Source organism: Bombus affinis, chromosome 3 (assembly GCF_024516045.1).
Source record: "Bombus affinis isolate iyBomAffi1 chromosome 3, iyBomAffi1.2, whole genome shotgun sequence".
Lineage (NCBI taxonomy): Eukaryota > Metazoa > Arthropoda > Insecta > Hymenoptera > Apidae > Bombus > Bombus affinis.
Genome location: NC_066346.1, coordinates 11,601,265 through 11,618,867, shown reverse-complemented (window position 1 = coordinate 11,618,867; position 17,603 = coordinate 11,601,265). Strand labels below are relative to the sequence as shown.

Below are 17,603 nucleotides of genomic sequence, written 5' to 3'. Positions count from 1 at the left end.
AGCGTGGACAATATATAGCACGTTCTTCTGAAACTCTTTAAAGCAGAACAGTAGAATCGAATAACCACGCTTCATGTTTCTACATTATATGTCACTGTCCAATGTCAAACGATCACACCATGGTTCGGAAATCTTAATTTTCCATTAATCTTTAGAAAATTGGACTTGTACGAGATTTTTCGTTAAATCCACATTTTCTAGCTACGTTGATCGGATTGACACTTTTAAGATGAAGTTCTCTTTCAATACATTCGTCACTGTCAATGCATACTGTCGGTACAATTATTTAAGCAATACTATGGACAGAACTATTTTATTTTTATTTTTGTGCTCTTCTGGCATTGGCAGAAAGATATTATTGTGCTTTCTAAAAATGTCAAGTAATGCGGGCAATTATTAATGATTTTGTCAATTATTTTGACCAAAAGTACAGCTGTCTATTGAAAACTATTGGAAAAAGATTGAAAGAAAATGTGAAGTATACTTGCCTTTGATTGCAACCTGTTGCATTCGCGTCAAAATTTCTAAAACATTAACGTGGCTTAACGTTCTATTAGTTTGATCATCAGCCATGGATTCTCAGCTATGTCCTCTTCGAGAACAGACTCGTACACACAAGCTCTATGCATGACTGGTGAGGATAGGGAGCAACTTGTTGCACAGTGAATCAGGAATGGGCAAGTATAGCGCAGTGGGGACGATCATGCGTGAAACAGACGGACACGGAAGGGAAATTGACGTCATTAAATTTCCATAACATTCGAAACAGGCCATCGGTCGGTTTCCCAGCTCCAACTCATTCAAACGTAAAAACACAACAAACGTTTGCACGAGTTCTCACAAAGTATGCAATCAACTCCACGATTTCATCCCTAAGATAAAACATTGTAGAAATCGCACACCGGTCAATTAATGGAACTGCAGCTTTTAAAAGCTATTTGTTTCTCCTTCATTTCGTTTACTAGTTGCATTAAGTTACATTAAGGTTCTTTAACTTTTCAAACGCCTCAAGCAAGAAAAATGTAGCTGAGTTAATATACGAGATAGAAGGGAAATCGGTGAAACTTGTTGCAAGTCCACTGCCATAGACGAGTTTTAGCCTCCCCGTAACGATGGAGGATCCGTAAAATCTTAGACTCAATAAGATTTTCTTATTGGTGGTCGAACTCCGGCCATACGATAATTCGTGACTAACGAAAATGAAAGGAGTTTTTGGCGCGGCGATGATGGTCTGTTCTATAATGTGTACAGTATGTGTCTTTATTTTATTAATTTAGATACTGTTACATTTCCTTTTTTAAGATTCAAGATTCCTTTTAATTCAACGCCTTCGAATTTATAGATAAAGGGCATCGCAGAAATCCTTCTAGACAACTGGCGATCTTTAAAAGTAACGATGATGGACGACAAATTGTTTTTAGATATGCGGAGAAAGAAAAACTCCTGTGTATAATATTGACATGTAAGAAATTCTGTTTCGAGTTTTTAACGAAACACTTCTTTATCTCTTTTATATTTTTGTCCATCTTTCTTGGTACCTTTTTGATAATGGAATTATTTATACGAGCCATGTATTGCCGTTTTATTGTTTCTTTCCTTGCTTTTCCCTTCATTATTTTGCAAAATAACGTTGAGTTATTGGTTGTTGAATAGTCGTGAATATATTGACTAAATTTGTGTATTACTTTTGATTAATAATCTATTATTGCATCTATCTAAAATATCGTGTAAAATGTATTGTGAAAAATCGCAGAGTAACTGCAAATATTGTCTCGTTCAAAAATCATCCTTTTAAAATAATAATATGTACATATATTTGCCTATAAATAGAATTTTTCATTTAATTCATCGAAATCAGCAATTTCATATCGTTGCAGTCATGGTTTACTTATCGGAATGCCGCTGGCTATTGCCTGCGAATAATAGAACCTCCGGCTATGGATATTTGCAAATCGTCTGCAAATTTCTATACAACTTCAAAGTATATTACCGCCAATAAAATATACACTGGCATTACATCATTCGAGGCGGTTCTCCTCTTTTTTGGGGAACAACGGCCACATTATGATCCGAAATAATAGTAGTCGTTTTACTTATCACATGGTCGCGCTGTTTAAGGTGGTTCGGTAAGAAATAATGGTAGTAATTCATTTTATTGTCTTAATTTCATTGCAGTATGCACAAAAGACAGAGACGTAACATTCTCCCTTTTTATGTTAACTTACGTTATGCATTAAACGAACGTCATGTAAAAATGTGATTATTTTATTTGTTTCAGGTAAGTAACGTTGATCGTCTTAGAAGAGAGAATAAATTACTCATTGAACGAAACCTAAAGCAACCTAAAGGTATCGTGAACATGTATTATTTCCTCTGCTAACGAATGTTATAAAATATCTAAGATATTGGATTGGCAACTAAGTGATTGCGGATTTTGTCATTAGGTGGTATTGACAAAATCAGCAATCACTTAGTTGCCAACCCCATAATACATGGAGAAAAAATTAGTAACATTAATAATTGACGCAGTGTATAATACATATATCGTCGATTATAGGCTAAAATATTTATTTGGTATATTCATTGGAAAATTCTACTTATTTAGTAGAAAACCAAGTGAAGATGAAATGAAATATATATTCAAAATGATAACATAGAACATATTTTTGGGTGTAACTCGAAAACTAAAGCTCACCATCCTATATATGTATAGGAGAATGTTGTCCAAAATGATGATCTTGACAATATGTTTCAAGCGCATCAAAATCGACGAGAAGGTAACTATTTGGTATCTTGAAAGAAAAACAAATATACCTTTGTATATATATTTCGTAGTAACGATATATTAAGTATTGCAAAAATACTCACGTTCCTGGCGCATTAGCACGAAATAGTCATAGTAATCACATGATTTTCACAGTTATATGACAGCGACAGTTTTATTTTGACACTGTTGCACTGATCGTATACGCGTCGCTTTTTACGTGTTGGCTGAAAATTACTGGTTAACCGCGGAATATTAATATGACTTTAATAGTAATACAATTTTTTTTCACTTCTGGTCTTTTCTTATCCTATTTTTGTGAAATTCATTGGCTAAATTTAATCCCACTGCATATTACACATTTAGTTAACTTATTATGTTACAAAGTAAATGAAAATTAATCGCACATAGCAACAAATTTTTTTCTATTGTAACTTGCATCTCTACTAAAGTGCTAAAACGTTATACTCTCGCTGAAAATGTATGTGTACCCTTCCAGTTCTTCTCGTCGAATGGAGAAGAACATCCCCTTCCTTGTCAACGGCACCAGCATTTCTTGCCCGCAAAAGAAAAATAGAAAATAAAGACCATGAATATCGAGATATACGTGAAAAATTTAGAGGGAAAACGCTGTAAGACGTATTAAAGCATAATTTATTCATACTAACACGCGAGGAACTGAGACAATTTTCCTCTGATATTACTTACCCTTTGTTTATCGATCGTACTTAAATTACGGTGTCCGTCAATCATTCTCACCCCTTCGTGAGGGAGAATTATCAAAGAAATTATAGCGAGAGAATACTGACAATTTTCAACTTAAAAAGAGGGGAGAGAACGCGTAGGATGGTAACTTCAGAGTTAAATGTACTTGAACCGTCGCAGACGGACGATATTAAGAAAGGTTATTATAGATATACTACGATTCATTTACTTATAACTGGATTGTGGCCGTACAAACATACAAAATTCACCAGAGTGCATAGAATCATTTGTGCCAGTAGTTTTTTCAATAATTGTATTTTACAGGTATGGACACTATATAATTTTCGCTATATAAATCTTGCTGCGGTTACCTCGTAATCGCATTAAACCTTGAAAATAAGATACACTTTCTAATTTGGATTTGTTTCCAGCTAATAATCTATATTAATACCAGTTTTACTTCCTCATTGTTTTCGCATTATCTGCTTGACGTTGTCATATCGTTGAGTTTTTGTTTGTTATATAGCACGTTATGGCACAAGCAAGATATCGTAAGTTTCTAAATCTTAATTAAACTCTTCTGCATATGATAGCGTATATAAATGCCATGGTTGCAACTTGTAACCTTTGGAGGAATACTTGACTATTAGATGTGTATAAAAGAAACATCATTTTTCTCAAGTATTTCGAAATATTTTTCGATATTAGTTATCTTCTATAAACATATGTTGAATAAATAGGATTAAAAAATAATTTTGTAATTCTGTCTTTAATAAATTAATCCCCGAAGAAATGAACTATTTTTTTAATTCTGTCTTTAACAAATTAATCCTCGAAGAGATTAACTATGAATATCATACCAACTTTGGTGTCATCTAACTTTAATTATCTAGAAGTTTATCATACACACAGATTAAGGAGATTATAGACATCGTGCAACAGGATTGGAGGACTGTACGAAATTTAGAAGAATTTAATATATTAACAAAACATGCAAAAGAAGGGATTCGCCATTCGAAATATTTTTGTCGTAAGAAACCATTATCATAATTCCGTGGATTTCACTAATTTACTATAGTATTATACAGAAGTAATATTTTCCAGTTTTTATGTACTCAACGATGATGATTGGAACGGTTTTTTATGCTATCAATTTTACTGAATTATTAACCGTACCAGATTTGCATTTGCTACCAATTTGGATGCAAACCATCGTCAATCAAAAATTTTTACGCTATATTTCCTACTGCATTTTCTGCACTGTAATGTTTCTAGCAAATGCAACATCTATAGCAGCGGGAAGTATTAGCACTATGACATTTCAACACCTGCGTAGTCTTTTTGAAATTGCTAGGTAATCTAATGGTGGGATTCTTTGAGTTAGGAGAAGATACATAATATTTATTGTAGCAATCAAAAAAATCAAGAATTATCAAAAATTTGATCGATTATCACGATGAAAGATGATTTGATTATAGATCGATGATAAATATTCAAATATCAATTTTGTTGTCATGTTATAGCTTTTAGTACAACAATTAATTACACACCGTGAAGATTAATTTCATGTAGTATAAAGATAATTTTTCTAAAAATTACGCAATACTTCAATTTAAGCTAATTTTATAATTTACAGTAATCGTATAAAAGAAGCATTTATCTACAACTCTTTGCACGATTCTACCTCCAGCAAAACTTTCAAGATGACAGAGAGTTTAAAAAGTTCGATATACTTACATGTGAAGTGTATGAAGTAGGTATCGAAGCAGTTACACTATTGTACTGCTATATCGATTTTTTATTCCATAATATTTGCATTTATATAATCTTCTTTGTTTAACGTTGTTTATCGTAATCGTTGAAGAGTTCTGCTGTACTTGAAACAAACCTACATGGTGTTAAGTTTTCTTCTATGCGGGTTCGGAGTGTTAATTCTAGGTATTTCGCTGTTTCTAGTAAGTGAGAATTCGAAGGAATAATTTGAAAATAATGTTCGAAATATAATTACTGATGAAACGTACGTACTTTCAGTGTTTTCAATCATATCTGCTTCATAGGATTAACTATGTACTTCTATACATAATAATTTCCATGATCGAAATCGTTTGCTTATTTCGCGTGAATTATACGACTCAAACGATGCTGGATGCTTACAATAATGTTTTCGTGGAGTTGTACGTATATATTTTTTATTATATCATATTTTACATTTTGTAACCGTACAATAACAAGATGTTTCAAGCTTTACGCTGCAACATAATCCATTTTCCGCTAAAATTCTATTCTTTTTTACTGATCAATGCTTTAATCTATAGGATTTATAATACACTATCCAAAAGTAATTGTAAAAATTAATTACGCACCGTGGATATTAATTTCACATAGTGAAAAAGTAATTTTTCTAAAAATTACGCAATACTTAAATTTAGGCTAATTTTACGTAAAGAAAGAAGAAAAATGTTTCATGTAACATTTTTTCATCTGAGGCTTTGTTTTTGAGAAAATCGACTTTGAAAATTTGACAAGTATACTCGAATATTTTACATTCGGCTAATTCCGGATTGAACAAGAGTAAATAATCGACAGATTTAAATTAATTAAATTAAAAAAACAACATTTAAATATAAGGCAAAAATGTAGAATAAAATTTTGTCATAAGATATTTCGTGCTTGTTCGAGAAAAATAAATTTGAATATATATATTGCGCACACGCGTGTACACAAGACCATTCGTTTTCAATTAATTCTCGTTTAAGCTCTATCTTCTTGAAAATGAATCCTTTAATGGAAAATATTCATTTCATGTTTTTTACTTATTTCCGTATGTATAATAACCTCCTGTTGATTGTGTTTGCTCATACATGGTCAGTCTTTAGCCAAGTTAAAATATACTTGATAAATTGTCAAACTCGATTTTCCCAGAAACGAAGCGTCATATGAGATAATTGTATCCTACTTATTTTCGACTTATTTTTTCACGTAGAATCTGCGCTTGCACGATTCTACTACGACTAAGGCGCTACCCTGTATATTACTGACGTATTAATAAATTACATTTCTAGATATAATATAGAATGGTACGAAGCACCGTTGCACGTGCAAAAAATAATCCTGTTTATGATGTTAAAATATTCATTTCCTCTTTCTTTCAATATGTTTGGTGTTTTCTCTGCATGTATGGAAGGATTTTCCTCGGTAAGAAATTCATCGGTATCGTAAAATTTTGTTCGCAGTAAACAAGTAAATAGATTTGTATACGTGTTTTAGTTGGCAAAAATGACCGTGTCTTATTTCATGGTAATCTATTCAACAATGCGTTAATTTAAACGCTAGAAGATATGTGTATTTTGTGTTATGCAGTGTTGAATAAAATGCAGGATTATATCTTGGTTCGCTTGTAGAAGAAATTGTTCCACTTACCTATTTTCAACATATTAATGTTTGATAAAGTAGCAATGATAAAGGTTACATATTTATTCACTTCAATCTTGTAATTATCGTTGACAAATATTCTTTACGTTATAAGCGGCAGATGTTTCTTTAAAATTTCCAATTCCATTTAGATTTTTGGTTTCAATGTTAGAAAACGCAAAAAACAGATTATGTCAGAAAATATATGCAGACGCGTTCTCCGTACGCATCAGATGCAAATGATCTATGTTGAAATGCAAATATTTTGATGTGCTTTCACTTCGAGCGAAGAAAATACACTGACGGTGGTAAAGAAATATTTTTATCGCAGACCGAAGGAAACAAAAAAATATGAGAAGAAGAAAATTGTTACGAAGGATACTTCGTGAAATGACTATTTCCCCCTTTCCTTGACCTATAATTATCTTATATGATAACTTATTAGATATTTAAGACCTATACGTAGTCGAGTGATGGAAGAAAATCGTTTGAGATATGAATAAATAATTCTGAAATTATAGCTCGTCGGGTTCACTTCGCTGAGAGTCAACAAATTTTTGCAATATTCTACTGGAAAATTTTTAAGAGAGGTGGAAATAAATAAAATCGAAGATGTAAATGATCAGTAGTTCTTGAACCATTGTACACGATGGTCGAAACACTGGCATACTATAGTTTCAGCAAAACTCTCTTAAGAGGACTAGGACTTTGGCCGTATCACAACAAAAGATTTAAAGTTTTACAAAACAGTTTCATCAGCTTGAATTTATTTCTTTTTATAATGGCCCAGGTGCAGTAATTATTCTCTTATGTAATTTAACTTTCGTTTAACTTATATTATACTCATATTTCCTTGAGTTAGACACAATGGTGAGAATATATACTAAGTAATTACATTACGGAAAAGTTTATTTCTATTTTTTTCCCCCTTTAATATAGAATATAAAAATATATTACTTGTATTTTGAAACTCTATAAATCTCCATCGAGATTTCAAATGCTCAATAAAAAAAAAATATACACGACGACAATCAAATTTTCTTTTCGATCAATAATTGCGAATTAGATAAAGTTGAATTTGATGCGAGAACTTCGCTATTTATCGTATATGTTGAATCTTCTGTTATACAAAATTTCCATTCTTCTTACATAGAGCTGCACTATTTTCAGTGTTTTGTTTTCAAGACTAGGGAATTCATGTTGAAGGATGTGTCGACGCTGATCATGAGCTTTAGCTACTTCGTAAGGTACAATATAAATTGGTACCAACTTCCTACAGTGAGTTTTCAAAAATACAATTAAATTATGATTTAAAGAATATTTTGCAAAAACGAACGTAAATATAGGCCAAAAAAATGATGGATAAAATAAAAGAGGACCTGGAAACGAAAAATGGCGAAGTACTTCAAATTATGAAGGATCATGCTTCTATAGGAAGACGTTACGGGATACGACTTTCGTGTAAGAAATATATTTTGATGAATTGACCGTAACGAATTAACGTATTTAGAAATTTTAAAGAATTGAACGTATGAAATAATATATTGCAAACTTTATAATTTTATGTATATGTTACAGTAATTATATATGTATCATTAACCTTCGTAATACTGTACCCCCTGTTGATCTGTATTCAAGATAAAAGTACATCATTGAACCAAATTTGTTTCACAAGATTTTACATAGCAACGGAATATCTAATGCTCGAAGAAAAATGCTTTTTGCTCACAGTTCTACATTCGTACTTATCGACAGTGATTTTTGTAACTGTTTTTCTGGCAACAGAGTCTTTAGTGATTATGTGGCTACAACATGCTGTTAGCTTGTGCAAAATTACGAGGTATAACGAACAATAATTAACTGTCCAGTACACTGTTTACCTGTTTGAGGTTGCTCGACACACCAGTAATGATCAGTGTTTTATTGGGAAGCAACAGAACACATACATTAATATGAAAGATTAGCTTTACTGATTTTGCAATAAGTTACGATGTAATCTGCTTTTTTTTACTTATATTATGAATATTTCAACAGGTGAAAATTCCGTCTTACACTAGTTAATTATTTTTTTTGTACAAATACTTAATCTGTTCTATAAATTATATATACGAGAATATACACATTATACATTATTTACATTTCTTACGTGTTTTAAATCCTGTTTATATTACTTAAATTTCCAGTTATTATGTAAAAAGAGCCACTCTCAGGAACGCAAAAAATCATTTCGATCGTAGAACTAAAGAGGACATAGCAAAAGTCGTATTCGCTCAGAGTAGATCAGTACAGTCAGTATGGCTTTATACTCATTTGTACCATTGTTGTAAGACCAGCTTATTAATTAGATTCGTTCTCATAGATTTTTTCAAGAGTTGCAAGGTAATAACGTATTAACATATGGCGTGATCCTTGCGTGTGTTATCATTTCCCTAGGAATTAATTTATTTTGTGTGAGTAGTGCATAAACTTCTATCTTTTGTACAACAATCTTTTGTTAATTATCCATGGTCTCTGAAGCTGCACAACTTCGTAAATTTCTAGTAAAAATTTTATATTTTTTATTATTAATCCATTTTCAATAATAATAAGAATACTCTTGTACCATTAAATTATGGAATGCCAGGATCCGACATCGTTTTACTTATTTCCCAGTTATCGCAGTCCTTGCTTTCTTTATCCGAAATCGAGGAGGAAGCAATTACCTATTGTTTATTTATTATTTGCCAATTAACGTTTATGTTCTACATAAATAATATGTGTCAACAATTATTGGATTATTCCAATAATCTTCACACAACAATGTAAGCATTTCATTTTTTAGTAATGAATTTAATAACTAAATTTAGAAAAAACGTTAAATGCTACTATTTTTTAATGTTTCTAGATTTCACACCAACTGGTATGAAACTTCTTTAACAACTCAAAAATTGGTTTTAAATATCATGTTGAGAAGCAGCAAACCATTGTTATTCACTATCTCCGGTTTCTATGATGGGACACTAAATGGTTTTCTATTGGTATGTTATTTTTTAAATAATGCTCTCTTGTTGTTTGAATGCAACGTGGTTTATGGTTTACTTACACTTTTAGTTCTTAAAAGCATCGATATCGTATTTTATGATGATATCATCGATACAGTAGAGATGGAAGTTTCATCAATGACGAAATAGCATGCAGCCGAAAATTATGCTGAAATAATTGTATTAAAATGAATGTTAAATTAAACAATTCATCGTAAATAATTTTTTATCGGACAATTAAATTTGTTGTGGAAAATTGCACATGTCCATGAATTCATAATTAGATCCTTCCTTGTCCTAAATTATATTATTCTTTTACGTATATTTTCGAAACAAAGGATATACTTAACTTTGCACTGTAACAAGCAAACTTAATTCAAAGTATTCTATCACTTCAACGACATATTTCTGTGAAAGTACTCACTGACGCACAAAGCAAGTTCTGCTACGTTGTAACACATAAAATGTCTGATATTTAACATATCATATTTCTGAATCCTTAAAAAAATGCAAAGTTTCTGCATGTATAAGTAAAAAAAAGAAATTGAGGTGATATATGGAAAAGGAAGACCCTTAAATTTAAAATGATGTATAAAATATGATATAATGATATGTAGCCGCAAAATGATAGAAATATTACTTGAAAGAAATGTTTTGAACGCTTAACACACAACAAAGAAAGCAGATCGAACGTGCTCGAGAAATATTTTCATCTCAGACTAAATTACGATATAAGGAACAAAATTTTTCAGAAGAAAGTTTCACATATCTCTTTTTTTACGACGTATAGTTTAGTTAATAGCGGTACTCACATTTGGTGCACATTCTCATTTTTCAATCGAATAGAACGGAATAATAAAATATCAATAAAAGGCAATAAACAAAAATAGATACAACAAATATTAACATCAAAAGCCAGTCGAGAGAATCTAAAGAACAGCAAACGATAATGCCAAAAAGCAGGAAGAAAATTATTATAAAATATATGATATCACAATGAAAAATGAGAATTTCGAATAAACGAAAAGTATTGTACTATTTGTTTATGTCAACAAATATAATTTCTTTATGATCCTTCCCAATTGAAGCGTATCCAATAACAAACACCATAGAAAAGTAATACCTATTTCTTTTCTCTTCGAGCAGGTAAAAGACACTGAAAACGTCTCGGGTATATTTCTAACGCAGACCCCTGTGACAAAAGCTCGTGAGAAACATAAAAGAAAATTATGAAACTTCCCCTTTTCAGTAACGTATAATTTCCTTAATAATACACTTTACATAGTCGCAAAGGGGTATCGAATCAATCGATAGCACAGCGTTTAAGTATGAATAATTAATCTTTAAATTGTAGATTATGCCACTCATTTTACTGCAAGAGGACAAAGTTTCATAATATTTGCGAAAATTTATAGGAGGAAGATTGAAATGGGGTGCAAATATAGTCAATAGTGTTTCAATCCTTGCACACGATGGTTGAACCGGCAGCCTTTTATAAACGTAGCATTTTTTTGCTATCGTGGGTAGGACTGTGGCCATACAACAATACAAAGTTTAGATGGCTTCATAACAATATCATCTGCTTTATTTTTCTCTCTGTTGTAATTCCCCAGGTATAATTCCTGTTACGTCGTTTCTACTTTTCTGTGTAACAGTGATTTGAAATTATAGGTATCTCAGTATCAGCTAATTAATGTATGATTAAAGTTTAAAGATTTAATTCCTATTTTTTAATTTATATAATACATTGAAGACTGTCTGTATTTTTTATAAATCTTATCATGGAATAATGGAACAAATTCTAATGGAAATTTTCAAGCTAAACTGATGAAAGTAACTTGTGACTCGTCGTTATCTTGTTTAACTGGAATAGATTCTGTGATATCTTTTAACTGAACCACAGCGTGTTAAAAAGTTTCTATAAATTATTAAGAAATAGATTCTATAAATTTCTAAATTTTAGAAATTTTATATTTTATTTATTATTATATATATACTTTTTTAAATTAATAAACGCTATTTTCCATAAATTTATTGAACAACATAAACATTTTGAATGATAATTATATTTTATTTTATGAAATTTTTATTTAAAAGAGAAACTGCAATGTTTATGTGTAACTTTCGTTATTTTCAGCTGTTTGCTCTCAAAACCGCAGAATTTACTCTATATGTCCTATCGAACAGACTGTTCCCTATCATACTGTGCTCATACGTGGTAGTTAGATACAGCATGTTCTGGTATCAAATCAACGTAGTGAGTCTCAAAAATTGTAGTTCACAACGTATTATCTTTAATTTCTCGTATTTTCGTACAATAGACTTAGGTAATAATACGATATATTCTTCTTGTAATATGCCAGCAACTTTCAGGAAGATTGGCGTCAAATATTTGTACAATCTATCCGATATAACTCTGCTTGATTTTTAGAATTCGTTTAGAATACATGATTAATTTAAGGCCACTCTATAAATAAAAATGAAGCAGAGTCGGGTCAAACATATACTTACGTAAATTGTTTGCTTTTCAAGAATTCAACATTAATCGCGTACCTTAATAATAAAATTGAGAAATCTAGAAAAAATACAGTTGATCAATGCGATTAAAAAAACCTGTAGAGTTGGTAGCGTTGGTAACGAATCTGTTAAATTAGTGATGGACAAACATGAACTAACGTTCGGTAAATATAATGCGAGCACAATTATAAAATCCAGGTTATGGAATTAATGGAACAAGTGAAATATGACTGGAAGATGAACCAAGGCGAGCCTCTTAAGATTCTAAAGAAATACGCTGCATTAGGAAAACGTTATTCAGTGGTATTAATTGGTAAGAAATTAATACGAAACGATAAAGCACAAAATAATATGTAACTCTACTCGATTGCAAATTTGTTACAGCATTAATATATCTAGGAGCGTTTATCCCAATAACATGCCACGTGTTTAGCTATATTCTGTGTATGATCGTATCCACGAACATAACTTGCCAGCATAAATTTCCATTGGCGATGGAATACTTCGTCGATGAGAAGAAATATTCCTTTTTAATTACGTCTCATCAGTATTTCTTGTTAATCCTGAATGCTACTATACTAGCCGGAATAGAGACTTTAATGGTAACGTGGTTTCAACACGCTAGCAGTTTATTTGCGGTCGTGAGGTAAAATTAAGAAATTAATTATCAAAGAGAAAAAATATAAATTACAGTCTGCTTTTTAGTAAATTCGATTAAAAAGAAAATTATGTTCAATCATTACTGGTATTCTTATTACTAGGCTGCAGATGTTTGAGCAAATTGAAATTTTTACGAAAAACTGAAAATGAAAAACTGAGATTTGCATTATTCTCTAAATTCTACAATGTGCATTATATTCTTTATACTTATGTTGTATTTCTTTTATTTTTTATAAGTTTGATCATCTGCTTAAAGATAAGTTATCGTTCATAATTTGCAGTTATCATATTAAGAAAGCAGTTTTTGAAGATTGTGTTCAATCACACGTCTCACGAAGATATTTGAACAGAAATAGCAAAAAAAACATAGAGATCGTGATAAATGCACACAGAAGAGCAATGGAGTTAGTATTTTCCTACCTTTATATGTCTGATCACGATTCTTATACTTACAATTTTCTGTCCAATCGTTTTTATTTGTTACTAAAGGTACGCATACAATTTACGAGACAGATACATGTTTTCTTATGGTATTTTCCTTCTATTCGTTACCATATGTTTGAGCATTAATTTATTTCTCGTGAGTAATATACTGTTCTTACTAATCATTAATAGAAGATAAGGACCATACTTAAAAAATAAAAGATCTAACCATTGATAGAATATATCGTCGATTTGCCAAAAGAGTGATAAAAAAAAGTATATTTAAAACATCTATTATCACTATTATATATACGAAACCATTTTCTTTCTACAAAAGAAACACGTTTTTCAGTTAACTCAATCAGCATTTCTATACAGAAATATGGAAGAAACGATTATCCACCTAGTTGTTCTCAGCTGCATGCTAACATGCATGGTCTTCTTCCATTATATAATGCAGTTTACTTCAGATGCCGCTGATAACATTGTTACAATCATGTGAGCTCATTGTGTGTGCAAAAATATTATAAATATTTAATTAATAACAACGAAACAATATAACAAATTTTTTAAAATACTACCTTACATTATTATTACAAATTCACAGATACAACACCAATTGGTACGAAGCATCCGTACCTTTACAGAAACTGTTATTGATAATCATGATAAGGAGCATCGACAGTTTCACTTGCACTTTCTTCGGTGTCTACAGTGCCTCGATGGAAGGAGTTTCAATGGTACAACGTTTGCCAAATTTCATAAATCGTCCTCTCGTATCGAGGCAATACCGTCATTATCGCTGTCCTTGTAATCTATTTTTCAGATCTTGAGAAAGTCAATTTCATATTTCATGGTGATGATGTCCATGAAGTGACAGTCATTTCTCGTCCATAGATGTAATACCTAACTGATAGAAATTAGTAGCATTGATTTAGACGCGTAAAAGATGTATACAGAAACGCAAATGCTAAACATCAAACGTCACAGCATCGTCAAATAATAATGAAATCACATTTAACAGAATTCTTTGATATAAACTCTTTATAAAAAACAATATTCCTTATTCTTTCAGGGTGAAGTTCACGAAGTGAATGAAACCCGACGCATTGCCTTGATTCAACCCTAAGTTCACAGACAAACACCAACACATACTAAGTATCGTATTAATAACAAAAGACATACGAAAAAACGAAAAAAGAATTATGAAAAACAGTGTATCACTGTTTTCTCGAAATTGAATTATTTTCGTAAAATTTAACCCTTTCACTTCGGCAGTCCAGTCCGTCGAAGTACTGTCACTGAACGGAAACGCGCGCCAGAAATACGCACAGTGTGCGTGGTTGCTGTATATACGTTTTTCTAAGTCTTAAATAACAATAATCATTGTAAGGACCGTATATGAAATATCGTTTCACTGTCAATGGATTTAATAGATTTTTTAACATGAAACAGTATACGATCGTTTGGATGTTTGAAATATACTGCATGAAACGTTTTGATGGTGTTTCAACGATGAGTAACTTTAAAAAGTGATTAATCCAATATGTCAATAAAATCAACAGAAAATGTTCTGCCGATAACGAAAAAATATATTATTGACTACGGATAGCACGATTTGGATGGCGGATATATGGGGTGCCAGACTCAGGAGTCGTCGCGTGGTCACTGCCTATATGCGGCGCTCGAAGCGAAAGGGTTAAATACGTTCTATAGACTATGTTTTACTCCTTGCAAGAAGCGTGGTATGAGAATGTCATAATTGACCTGTTATTAAGCTGTAATCATTGGCTGTTGCTTGACACTCCGGAACGTCGAGGATTTTATCTTTTTATTTTCATAGTTGGTGAAGATACTGAAGAAATAGGAAAATCGCGAGAATATTTTATTAGAGAAAAAGGAACGAACAGATGATAGAATGTTTTGTCTGCCGGAAATCGTAGAAGTGTTCGAGCTTTTCCAAGGGATGGACTACGCAGATAGTCATCACTATATAACATCCATCGAATTACTATGCTCGCCTTGGGTATTTGGCCGCTTCATCGTACGATATGCACGGAATTGTGGAACGCTCTTGTCATTTTAATTTTATTGACTGGCACAATCGTCCAGGTATTTCATTTAATCGTTACAATTCTTCTGATTTTTTGTCCGCAACCTATTCAGTATACTATACATTGTTTCTTTGTGTTAAATGATATGTAGTTGTAAAGCAAAAGAGATAGAATCGTCTTTTAGCTTCATATCAAATTGTTCAGATTCAAGAGTTCAGATTCTAAAGATCAAGATTCTATTTGAATGTCAGTTAGTAGCATTCGTCACGACGAAAATGAAGATGAAAATGATTTGAACATTTTGGCACGGTTAATTATTATTTTCAATTTCTTAATTCATATTATTTGACTTTCATACATTTCTAAAAAGTTTCTCGTTGTATTCGAGTCAATTATATATCAATATAGATAATATAGACTGCACTGAACGGAGGGCAACATCGATTGCATGGGGCTATGGGGCAAATCAATAGCCATTTATGGATTGTACCTACAAACACAATAATCTACGATGACATATGATTCAATCGAGCGCTTGTAGCGTGTATGTAGTTAACTATAACAAACGCTCTAAACGTTTTAAAAAGTACATGCCCCTTCTTTGTTCCTCGCGTGACTAACAAGGCGAACACGCATTTACGTTCTAGTCGTTGCGCAGCCATTACTTGCAACTTCACGACACGTGCGCACTGTGGAACAACCTCTTTTTTTTTTTGTTTTTCTCCGCCACTTACAGAGGAACAGCAAAATTGGTTAGCTTCGATTTTCGCAAATTTTTTGCAAGTTGATAGCATAAAGGTCTCGATGAAACTGCAAAAGGTTAACTACCACCTGATTTCGATGACTTTTCAATATCTTCCACAGGTTCACAGATACATAAAATATATTTTAACAGAACCTATGTCGATAAAATAACGAACACTTGAAGTAAAAAGAGTATAAATTGTGAGCAGTCGCAAAAGCTTTAGAATAAAGACGCAACAATATTAATAAAACTTTCATTAACGCAGCCTTTTTATCGTGCCGCTGTTGTGCACACTGTTTATGAATGTTCATTAAAGAAAGCATCTATTTTTCGAACCAGGAAACTATAATCAACTTTTTCACTTATAGCTTCCGTTACTGAATCCACTGGAGCGTATTGTTATTACCTGTTGCTCCGTAACTGCCTTGCATGTTAACGAAGCAGCGGATGATGCGTCGATAAAATACTATGATAATACAGTCACGTAGAATTAACATACTCTATATACAGTTTCATAGGTTATTTTAAAAATTGTGTTTACGCTGCTGTAAAGTGGAATAATTTAGTTTACTTTCCATTGAAACATTGGAGTAGGTATAGTATTACATATATACGCAGGTATTACGTAAAGTGGCCGATATATGTTAAATAGATTAAATGATTCTTAGCTTTTGCACAAGCGGTATATATACATATAATTAAGTATAGTTCTAATTATAAAAGAGATATATCAAAAAGGAGGAAAGAAAATTTAGAGATAACCAAATATCTCTCGACAGAGAAATATAGTTACAATTACGGATCAAGCAAAAAATGTTACCTCTTTCCATGAACGTCATTTAAAATACAATTGCTGTCTGTTACTTCGTGCCATGCCTCTTGTGAATATAATATCGCGGAAAAAGTTCCTCCTCTGTAAGACTTGAAGCTGAAAGATTTCAAAAAATGAGCACAAAATGGAAATGAAAGATTACTTGAAGAATAACATTCGCAAAAATAGACTCAAGATAATATATCCACTTATTCCAGGTACAATACGTTGACGTATAAATTAATCTTGCATGCATTGGTATTTAATGATTCACAAATTCCACTTACCAAATATCACTGTTATCATTACATGTTACAATCACTTTCCGAGACAAAAATAAAAATATTTATCGAATAAAGAACACCAGAATACTTCAGACACTTCAGAATATCCTCGCAGCAGATAGTGAAACCACATTTAGAATTTTCTAGCATAAGAGTGTATTAACATCCTCGGAACATCCTTTCTCTATGAACTTCACGAACCTTATGAA

At 31.8% G+C, this 17,603-nt stretch overlaps 4 protein-coding genes across 8 annotated transcripts in view; all 4 read left to right on the top strand.

Annotated features, from left to right (window-relative positions):
* LOC126914699 (mannosyl-oligosaccharide alpha-1,2-mannosidase IA-like) overlaps positions 1-17,603 on the top strand; it is an 89,560-nt gene that overhangs the window by 26,342 nt on the left and 45,615 nt on the right. The window lies entirely within an intron of this gene.
* LOC126914745 (uncharacterized) lies at positions 1,845-6,829 on the top strand. Of its 3 annotated transcripts, none has more exons than XM_050719135.1 (7): positions 1,845-2,777; positions 3,264-4,823; positions 5,106-5,222; positions 5,334-5,424; positions 5,501-5,643; positions 6,532-6,664; positions 6,737-6,829. In XM_050719135.1, the coding sequence occupies exons 2-7, from the start codon at positions 4,579-4,581 to the stop codon at positions 6,788-6,790; spliced, it is 783 nt and encodes a 260-aa protein (XP_050575092.1). In that variant the 5' UTR covers positions 1,845-2,777; positions 3,264-4,578; the 3' UTR covers positions 6,791-6,829. The 3 variants fall into 3 exon arrangements, with proteins under 3 accessions (XP_050575092.1, XP_050575091.1, XP_050575090.1); XM_050719134.1 differs by lacking the exon at positions 1,845-2,777 and having other exon boundaries at positions 3,822-4,020; positions 4,382-4,823; XM_050719133.1 differs by lacking the exon at positions 1,845-2,777 and having other exon boundaries at positions 3,822-4,499; positions 4,574-4,823.
* Positions 7,530-10,074, top strand: LOC126914701 (uncharacterized). 2 transcript variants are annotated; one of them, XM_050719031.1, is made up of 9 exons: positions 7,530-7,670; positions 8,051-8,158; positions 8,227-8,341; positions 8,459-8,720; positions 9,064-9,168; positions 9,240-9,330; positions 9,533-9,681; positions 9,765-9,897; positions 9,971-10,074. In XM_050719031.1, exons 1-9 carry the CDS (start codon positions 7,530-7,532, stop codon positions 10,019-10,021), a joined length of 1,155 nt encoding a protein of 384 aa, XP_050574988.1. In that variant the 3' UTR covers positions 10,022-10,074. The 2 variants fall into 2 exon arrangements, with proteins under 2 accessions (XP_050574988.1, XP_050574986.1); XM_050719029.1 differs by having other exon boundaries at positions 9,765-10,074.
* Positions 12,846-15,409, top strand: LOC126914744 (uncharacterized). Its single transcript, XM_050719132.1, has 5 exons — positions 12,846-13,063; positions 13,359-13,481; positions 13,567-13,657; positions 13,853-13,998; positions 14,108-15,409. The coding sequence occupies exons 1-5, from the start codon at positions 12,864-12,866 to the stop codon at positions 14,331-14,333; spliced, it is 786 nt and encodes a 261-aa protein (XP_050575089.1). The 5' UTR covers positions 12,846-12,863; the 3' UTR covers positions 14,334-15,409.